The sequence below is a fragment of the Mustela erminea genome, chromosome 19 (genome assembly GCF_009829155.1).
Source record: "Mustela erminea isolate mMusErm1 chromosome 19, mMusErm1.Pri, whole genome shotgun sequence".
In the NCBI taxonomy this organism is placed as follows: Eukaryota; Metazoa; Chordata; class Mammalia; order Carnivora; family Mustelidae; genus Mustela; species Mustela erminea.
The window spans coordinates 23,237,383-23,247,270 of NC_045632.1; the positions used below are offsets into that span (position 1 = coordinate 23,237,383).

Genomic DNA, 9,888 nt, shown 5'->3' on the forward strand with positions numbered 1-9,888 from the left:
GTCCCAATCAGAGGAGGAAGAGACACCAGATGGCTATCCTTCCCTGCAGGTGTGCACTGAGGAAGGCCACAGGAGGACACAGCAAGAAGGGGCCAAGGAGAAGGCTCTCACCAGACCCCAGCCAGGAGGGCACCTTAAACTCGGACTTGCAGCCTCTGCAGCGGTGGGGAAGGATGTTCTGTTTACACTGCCCGTCTGCAGTTTGGTTGGGGCAGCCCCAGCTAACGTAGCTAACGCTTCCCCCTCCAAGTGCTTCGTCCTTTTCTTCCCCTGGAGGGGCTCTGGCCTGTCCTCTGTCCCTGCAGGAAGGCCCGGTCCCCCACACGGAGTCGGTACCGGGGAATGTAAAGGGCCCATGGGCCCACTCACTTTTTGGAGAACAGTGGGTGCCTGGGCTGATGTGAAATGGCCTTGCGGCTCCTGAGTCCCGTCCTCAGGCAGTCACCACTCTGCTGCTCTGTGGGCCTCTCTGGTTCCTCCAGTGCATGAGACCAACAAGTGAGGCTTACGTAGCTGTCTCCCACAGGCCTACACCTCCAAGGCTACAGCTCTACTGGGGCAGTGGAGGTAGGAGCCTGGACTGCAGGCTACCAAGCACCCTCCACAACCAGCCCTGTACCACAGCTGTGGGGACGTGGCCAGCCCTGGTCCACCGCCGGAGGCCTCAGCCTTGTTCTGGGGAGCAGCTGGTGTGGCCTTATTAGGACGCTCACCGAGAGCCAGTATCCCGTCTGGCCTGGGCCCTCAGGGGCACAGTCCTCAGGGCATAGGACCCAGTGACCCAAGGTGGGCTGTGGGGACAACAGGGCATCCTGGAAACAGGCGGGCACAGTGGCAGCGTCATGGCAGGTGAGTGTTCTTGTCAAGTGTCCTCGGGTAAGCGGGGAGAGAAGGCTACTAATGAAACAGCCATTTACAGAGAAACTTGAGTCTAAGCCATGAAAAACATTTCATAAGCCAAGTGGCACCAATGGTTCTGGAAGCAGTTGTATATTTACACGTTGGCCACCATTTCCCTACAGGGGGGTGGGCAGGAGCAGGTGGATTAGGGAACCGTAGCATCAGGCTGTGCCTGGTGTGGCACATTCGGATGGGCGGAATAATGAGCCACTTCACGGGGAAGGCAGCGACTTCCTCAGTGGGAGCAATGCACACCGGTCGTCACCTAGAAACAGACACTCCTCCGTTCCCTGACTTTGCTCAGTTAGGCGCATTTCTTCCCGGATGATGAAACTATTATTAACTCCGGTGTTAACGGGCTGGGGGTGATCTAGAACCAGAACCAGCCCAGCCGTGTCTCTGCTGAAAGGCGGGCACACAGGTGTCCCCGGTCTTTGGGGTCCCAAACAGCCGTCTCCGCAGCAGAGAGCTACAGGTCAGCTGTTCCCTTTGCTTTGAATTTCTTGGCAGATCGCTCACTTGACCGAAGCTGGAATTTGCTTCCATAAATGTAGGAGATGAAGCCATCGATTTCCACTGCGAACACAGAGTTTAGCTTGGGGATAACTGAAAAATAAAACAGGAGAAAAAGGACAAAGCAAAAAAAAAATCCTGACGGTTAAGCTCACGCTAAAGCACAAGACCTTCCTAAAATGTCTGCATTAGAACATAAGCTAGTAAGGAACGGAGAGTCTGCAAAGCTCAGCAGCACAGGACGACAGGGCATTTTTCTGCCATAAGACCGATTTATTCAGATTTTAAATAAAACTCAACACTAATTTTTAGGGTCAAAGACTCTAAGCCAAACTCCCAGAAAAAGTGCCGAAAAACAGGTCTCCCAGCATGGTTTTTAGACTAACTCACGGCTTTATGCTGTGCGTGAGGGCACCCAGACACCACTTTCTGAGGTTTAAAATGAAAATGAGACAAGAACATACAAGGAAACAGAAGGAAGCAGAGAGAGAGAAAACAACAACAAAAAACCACAAAAATACCTCCAAAATAAAGGAACAAAAACCTCCCATTGTGGTTTTGCAATCTCAGAATCTCAAGAGCCCAGGTGCTTATGCTCTTCTTTGCCAGAACAAGGAGCTCTGGCACACCCAGCAAAGGAGGCTGCACTGATTTCCTGGAACCCAGAGTTACCAGAAAGGGCCAGATCCTGGAACCCCAGGGACAAGCACTAAGCTAGCTCCCCTCAGGGTCTGCATAGCTCCACCCCTTGGTGCAGGGCAGCAGGTTGGGGCAGGGGAGGGTCTCAGTCATGGAAACAGACCCTCATATCTGGAAGTGCAGCCCAGCAGCCCTCTCTCCGGTCCCATCTGGCTGCGGCTGCTGGCTGGGCTCCAGATGCCCTGGGGAGAGCCGTGAGGGCAGGCGGCGCTCTCAGCAGGCATGGGATGCAGGGTCAGCAGGGATCTGCAATCTGTGCTGACCAGAGAGGCCAAATGGACCCACTGAAGCCAAGAGGAAAGGGCCGATGAAGCTGGGGAGGCCACAGGCCACACACCCTGAGACAGTTCCGTACCTTTCAGGCGGTCTTCTTTGGTGAGGATTTTGAAAACGTGCTTTGTTTCCTGTAGAAGAATTCCTGTAACACCCACATAGGACGGGCATTTGGACTTTGTGACTGCAAAGGAAAAGGGCATTCAAGGCCTCAGCCTCGGGGGTGCTGGGCAGCCACAATCAGCTAGGTGGGGGTGGTGGGGAGTGGGGGGCTCCTCAGCTGGACAGGGACCAAGCTGAATGAGTCTGGGGTCCCGATCCCTTGCCTATGGCTCTGGAGCGTTTGGGCTGTTCTGACAAGATGTCCTTTGGGGGGTCTGCAGCCACAGGGGTCTTGGGAAGGACTCTGGAGCCAAGAGGTCACATGTGTGTCCAGCACCACCAAGATCCACAGGTTGCTGGGATGGGCCCAAGTCTCAGCGATGGGATCTGAAGGAACACCAGCGCATCACATCCTTCCCACGACCCACCAAACTCTGGCCAGAATGGGATCTTGCTACAGGCGATGAAGCAGTGACTGAGGCGAACTGCCACCACAGGCAGCTGGCCCCTTGGCTCTCATGACCCATGTCCCCATGTAGCCTCTAGACAAGTCACCAAGCACCTGCCACGTGCCTGGCACCGTCCGAGATCAGTGCTGGGGGTGAGAGTGATTAAGACTCTTCTCGGTTCTGCTCTCAAGAAGCTGATGTTCTAAAGGTAGGAGGGAATATGTGCCACACCAGACAACTGCATTTTCTGATCGTGGTAACTGCTATGAAGAAATACACAAGGTCATGGAGAGAAGGTTCACTGTTCGTGATGGTAGGCCCTGGGGGGAAGTGATGTGTGAGTAGGGACCTGAATACTGAGAAGCAATCAGTCTGTGACACACAGAACTCTGGGCAGAGGGAAGGAACAACAACAAAGGCCCGATGAGGGGCCAAGCCTAGTGTGTGAGAAGCAGAAAGCAGGCCGATGTGGTTAGACCTGGTGCTCAGTAGAGCGAGAGGGTCCTTTTAGACCTAGGTAAGGAAGCATAAGACAAACATGGCCCGAGTTCTGGTCTAAAACCTTCCCTCCGGCTGCCTGGTTGGGGAGAAGCAGTGTGCCAGCAGGGAGAGGGCTAGGCAGCTTCTACCGGAATTCAGGGGCGATGGCGGTGGCTTGGATTTGGGAGCTAGGACGTGCGGATGTATGGTGCTGAGGGATCAGGGAAGAAGAAAGGTGTTACCGCCCAGGTTTTGGGTGAACAACCAGGGTAAACACTGGTACCGTGATCGGAGCTGGGAACACCAGGGCAGGGGCTGATGTGAGCAGGCCGGAGTTGTTCTGGGTATGGACGGGTCGTGAGGCCTGCTGGACGGGGGGCAGCTGTGTGCAGGGCGGCTGGATGAATGACGAAGCTCAGGGGACGGTCTGCCCCGGACAGGACACTGGGAGCTGGGAGTCCGCAGCTGAGACTGAGCGGGGGAAATGGGTGAAAGGGACTCTCCGCTCAGGGCTGGGGACAGGTGTCAGGAGCTGCTGTGCCCCGTGGGAGAGCAGCAGGGGTCCCCGTGTGGAAAGGCACACAAGCCATTTAGAATGTATCCAGAAAGTGGCCAGAACTGGCTCGGGTAGCTAGTCGTCTCCCACCCTCAACGCTGGTGATCTGGAAACGTCCACGTGACAAGAGTGTGTCTAGCCCTGTGGCACAGAGCCGCGCTGCTGAGTGATGCTGTGGGTGTTCGGGGGACCGTGGGCTCATAGGCGAGGTACCTGAAACGAGAGCCCCGTGAAGATCCGCCTTCAACAGCTTGGTCTGGATCACGTGCGGCTGCCTAGAAGGTAAGCAGAAGGCCTGTGTTCACCATGAGCGAGAGTTCTGAAGGGGCACACAGGTCTACGAACTTCTGCAGCCAGCTGGCTCCGAAGGCTGCATTCACAGTCATCGTAAGCCTTGGGTTCTGCCCCCAAGGGCAGGACTGCAGGCATGCAACTCACGTGTCTGGCTTGAGACCACCGCACAGGTCCCGGATGTACTGCTTCCAGAGTTCATGTAGAGGGAGAAAAAGACTGTATCTGTGGCAAAGGTAGAAAGAAGTAAAGAGTTAGGCAACCTGAGCTTGGGATTGTGGGCTCAATAGGGCACAGAGCTCAGCCTGATGCCAAGGACTCCTACCTGGGTCATGGGGAACTGGTGCAGATCCTAGTTCCACAGCAGATAATCTGACAGACAACTTTGTCCCTCTCCTGAACCTGTTTCCGCTGCTAGAACCCTGCTGGTACCCCTACATCCTTCCTGCTGGCTACATGCAGCCTGGATGGCCGACACTCCAGCAGACCCCTCACACCACGGGACACCCTGCACAGATGGGAGCAGCCGGGTGCTCCCAGGGCAGCACCGCCCGAGTCTCTGCCACACCAGCCCGGGGGGCGGGGTGTGCTTATCTGGATGGCTTTTCACGAGCTAAACTTAAGTCTTGCTGCACCACTGCTCCCTGAGGAGCAATTCAGGCTAGGTTTGTACTTGGCTTTCACAGCAAGGCACAGACAGACAAACAGCAAGACCCTGGCTGTGCCTTGCTGTGAAAGCCAAGTGCAAACCCAGCCTGAGTTGGTAAAGGGAGGCTGCCCCCTTGTGGCGGCAGTGGGAGAAGCTCTCTTAGCTTCAGGGGAACTGGGTCTCCCAAAGCCACACCCACTCCAGGAGGAGGAAGCTGCCTTTGGGAGAAAGGCAGGAAAGCCCTGGCATACCTCTGCTGCTCTGGCTTAATGTCAAAGAGGTGCAGCTCCCTCCTCTGCCTGGCAGAGAGGCCCTTGGATTTCTTTCTCTTCTCCTTGCGCTTCCGGCGAGTGGCGTACTCCAGGACCACAGCCTTGCGTTGCAGCTGGTCCTCGCGGGCTTGCTGGCTCATGTGGGGTGTGCTGCGCTTCAGGAAGGCCCTCACGAAGGCCTCGGCCTGCTGGGCTCCTGGAAGCTGCATGGGGACAGGGCGGCACAGCGCCCACTGTTCTGGTGGGGGCAGCCGCAGACCCCAGGCCCTCCTCAACACCGCAGATGAGATGCCTTCCCTGACCCATCTATCTCCCGACTGAGCCCCACACAGCTTCTCATCTGCTGAAGGTGAGCTCCCCGCAGCTGTCCAGATGTGAAAGGCACCCTCAAATACCAATTCGGACACCAATTTGCACAAAACAACCACATCAAAATTCAACTTCCTACTTATACATCTGAGGTTATTGTGAAGGGATTACAAAGAAAAAAGCCCCAAACCCTTCACATTAGGAAGAACAGGCTTCTCTGATCTTTGGCAGGGTGGAAACGTATGCTAACAATACTTATTCAGTCACGACCAGATGAAGGCAAGCTATGGCCTCGAAGGGATTATCCTAACACTTGGCGAAACAGTACCACCTGATGCCCCAGGGTGGGCCACACCTTGGGGGGCAGGAATGACATGGTGCCCAAGTGGCAATCCCCTTTACTTGGGTTTGACCCCATGGATGTGTCATGGCTACTCGCTAAGTCTGTTCCCGCAGCACTTGGGGAAAGAAGTACCAATGCATCTCAGCCTCCTGGGTTCACTCTCTCCCAAGAGCACAACAGCACTTGACCGTGACTCAGCACAGACTCCTAGGACATGTGGGCAAAAGAACTGCGCTAATAGTGTGAAATTCTTGAGAGAACTTCAAATGTCCCTGCCTTTCATGTGGGGAGTTCCACTGGTCTACGCCTCATTCAGCTGCCCATGTCCTAGGTCGGCCACAGCCCAGGCAGCACTGTCTATGCAGGTCCTGCCTCTTGGCTGGGGATTTCCTGACCCCCTGCTACGCTAAGCAGGCTGTATATCCTGGGAAGCTAATGTGTCAATAATCACGCTCTCCCTTATGGAGAAGCAGGCGGTGAAGAGATGATGTGATACACTTGACCTTCAAGGCAGCTCACAGTCAGGAGGGCAGTCAGCTTCGACTTTGCACCTTAGATACTAACTAAAGATTCATTATCGCCATTATTATTACCATGACATGGCAATTACTTACTTTTTTTAAATATCTAAGTGGCCTTCTTCATGAAGAAACCAAATAAAAGTGTATCAGTCTTTCAGTCCCCAGTGGAGCTTCTGCCAAACTGACAAAGCATGTTGGCAGCATCCAGATATAACAGAAATGCCACTTAAGAAATGTGACCGCCTGCCCTCTTCAAGAGTGAAGGGGGCACAGTGACAAAGCCAAATAACAGTGCTCATCAGGTGGGCATAGCCAGTATCCCCTACACAGTGGGAGAGGACACAGGATCAAGAGGTCCCAGTTAACCAAACAAGGGAAAAAGAGGCCAGCACCTGGAAACAGGCCATCAGAACAGCAGATCTCAACGGAGCCCAACACATCTACTGGAAGGATGAGGAGTAAGACATGGGAAGGACATCTAAAGCAGTGTGAGGGGATCGAGCCATCCTTGTCATCACCTCTGCTGCTCCCAGACTTCCTGCCATGTACTGTACCTGAACGTCGAGCTCTTTGGCCTCTTTCTGAGAAAAGGCATGGTAGATCACACCTGGGGGATTCAAACAAACAAGATATGACCAATTCAGGTTCGGCATGACTATAAGACTCATGACTTTTCTAACTATGAAACTAACTATGGTTATTTAGAGGTAGGAGAAGACAGGAATGCTACAGAGAGCACAGACTTCTAAGCTTTCCTGGATGCCTCTTATTCTACCCTCTTGTCACCCACCCTAAATTTCAAGAATGTGCTTTCAAACAGTGTTTCTCGGGATGCCTGTGTGGCTTAGTTAGTTGAGTGTCCAACCCTTTATTTCAACTCAAGTCATGATCTCAGGGTCCTGGGATTGAGCCCGTGTCTGGTTCTGCATTCCAGGCAAGTCTGCTTGAGAATCTCTCTCTCCTTCTTCCCCACCCCTGTGAGTGCTCTCACTCTCTCTCTCTCAATTAAATAAATAAATCTTTAGAAAGAAATATAAAACAATGCTTCTCAAATATTAATTTATGTAGGAAACTCTAGGTTCTTATTATATGTAGATACTTGGGTCCTACTCCCAGATCCAGCAACTCTTTCTTTTTCTTAAGACTTTTTAAAAAATTCATTCACTTGAGAGAAAGAGAAGAGAAAGCCTACACAAGCAAAGGTGAGAGTCAGAGAGAGAAAGAGAAGCAGACCCCCCCTCCCCCAAACACACAGAGTAGGACTTCTGAGAAAGAAACTCCCCACTGAGCAGGGCATCTGATGCAGGGCTCCGTCCCAGGAACCTGGGACCATGACCTAAGCTGAAGGCATAGGGTTAACCTGCTGAGCTACCCAGGTGCCCTCAGACCCTGCATCTCTAACAAGTTTCAGATGCTCCTGCAGGTCAATAGACCACACGAGGAGTCGACTGGTTTAATCTACCGCAGGTTAGGGCCTTGAACAGTCGCTCTGTAAGTCTGAGTAACTCATAATAACGTTGTATCACAGAGCTTCCCAGGACGCAGATGGTTGCAAATATTACATTTTGTTGGCTGTAAGATGTTTAAAAAAAAAAAAAAAAGGCTTTTCGCATTGCAATATCTATGAAATTGGGGTGTATCATACAATAGATGGTGTCCTACACTGATAAAACACAGTAGGTCTTTCTTCAAGCTCAAAATATATATAGATCAATGTGCTTTCGACCTCTAAAAACTCCACATGTCTGTTTCTTACTTCATGTGTGTTAAGAAAAACATGGTTCTGGGGATAGAGTACAGGTGTAAATGTAGTAAGTTTAAGACAAAGGCCTGGCTTAAGGGTCAAAAGACTAGAAATTTGGTTCACATGACACTCTGTAAATTCCATCCCAGCTTGCTTGTGCTTCCTTGAGTACATCTGGACAAGCAAACCAAAGTGTTTATATTATATAATATACACAGTATATTATATTATATACATATCATATTATTATATTATATACAGAGTCTGATTCTCCTTCAAATGCAAGAGTGGCATTAAAATCTGTTTCTAAAGAGCAACCCCAGGAATGACTTTGCTTCACCTGTCACGGGTGCTCCAATTAGACTTGGAAGTCTTTTCTGGAACAATCCACATCTAACAGTTACTGAGCACTCATTACTTGACATGCACCTGGCTAAGAGCTACACATTTTATCGCATTATATTCTCTGAACAATCTTTACTCCTATAATGCACATGAGAAAACTGAAGCTCAGATTTGCTGAGACCCATAACTTGATTACAGAGATAGGAAGTGGCAGTGGTGGAAAGGAACATACTGGTCCAAAGACCAATTTTAACGGTGTCTACACTCCCCTGCTTATAACTGCCCTGGGCGCTTGCTTCCTCCCTAGGCACAACTCTTCTCCTCTCAACTCCCAAAGTCCGGGGAGTTATACCATTCCTCAGTATGCTCCCAGCGCTTTACACCAGACAAGGGACGTTCACAGAACAGCCGGCGGGGCAGGAACCACCATCAGCATCTCACAGAAGGGGAAACCAGGTCGCAGAGAGGATCGGAGCCTTTACCACCGTCAGCAGGTGGCAGGCAGCGGCCAAGTCGGCCCAAGGCCCTCTGCCCTCCTTTAGCACACTGAGCGGGCCCCAGGGGACCTGCCGCCAGCTCTGACATCAAACTTCAGCGCAGAGACTGAGCCAGGCCAACGGGACTCCGGGCCTCGGTTTCCCTGATGCGAGGCGGGACAATTCCCCTAGCAGTTTCAGTCGGTCTCCGCTGCGAACCGGTCCACCTACCAGCACCAAGTTCCCGACCCTTTACATCCCACCCCTCCCCGGCTCACAGGCCATCAACCTCGCTTACTCTTCATCCTCCAGCCGCTTCCGGTGCGTTCTGATGACGTTTCCTGCGGGCGACCCTCTCTTTACCTCTCTTCACTTTTCTCAGCAGCCCTCGGCCATCAAAACTCTCGTTAAAGTTTGGGCTGGAGGGAGGTATTGTGCCCGAGCTCGCGCGCCACGCTAAGTCGCCAGACTGAGACGCTGCAACTCTTACCTGGAGTCGCGTGCGCGCGGTGGCGTCTTCTGTGACGTCACTGACGCGCGCCGACCTACGGTGGCGCATGCGCCGGGTGGCGGCTCCGCTACACCATGGGCACGGCTAGACTTGAAGGTGTCTATGCTTCGTGGGACGTTCTCAGCTCCCGTGTACTGTAGGCGCGGGAAGGCCAGAAACCTCGGGGTTGTGGTTCGGGCGTGTGGACTGCTTGTGAAGAGCTGGAGTAGAGCGGGGCCAGTCTACCCGAAGAGGACTCCGGGGACTTTGGGTATCAGGGGACTACGGAAGTGGGACAAAGATGGTGGGAATGAGGTCCATGGGGTCGCCCATCAGCCGTGTCTACAGAGTAGCCGAGGCCCTGAAGTTGGCATGGACGGCTTAGGCTCTAGTTTTGTCCTGCTGCTAAACTAGCTGTGTGACCTCGCTTAAGGCACTTCCCATCTCCAGCGTCCCTTTTCCCAGCACTCTGAGTG

At 52.8% G+C, this 9,888-nt stretch overlaps 1 protein-coding gene across 3 annotated transcripts; it reads right to left on the reverse strand.

Moving 5' to 3' along the window:
- Nucleotides 1–969: 969 nt before the first annotated feature.
- Nucleotides 970–9,449, reverse strand: LOC116579031 (ribonuclease P protein subunit p29). Of its 3 annotated transcripts, XM_032323804.1 has the most exons (8): nucleotides 9,221–9,449; nucleotides 6,912–6,964; nucleotides 5,164–5,387; nucleotides 4,411–4,488; nucleotides 4,186–4,247; nucleotides 2,712–2,874; nucleotides 2,468–2,569; nucleotides 970–1,506 (listed from the first exon to the last, which is right to left on the reverse strand). In XM_032323804.1, exons 1-8 carry the CDS (start codon nucleotides 9,225–9,227, stop codon nucleotides 1,416–1,418), a joined length of 780 nt encoding a protein of 259 aa, XP_032179695.1. In that variant the 5' UTR covers nucleotides 9,228–9,449; the 3' UTR covers nucleotides 970–1,415. The 3 variants fall into 3 exon arrangements, with proteins under 3 accessions (XP_032179695.1, XP_032179697.1, XP_032179696.1); XM_032323806.1 differs by lacking the exon at nucleotides 5,164–5,387; XM_032323805.1 differs by lacking the exon at nucleotides 2,712–2,874 and having other exon boundaries at nucleotides 9,221–9,447.
- Nucleotides 9,450–9,888: the final 439 nt, after the last annotated feature.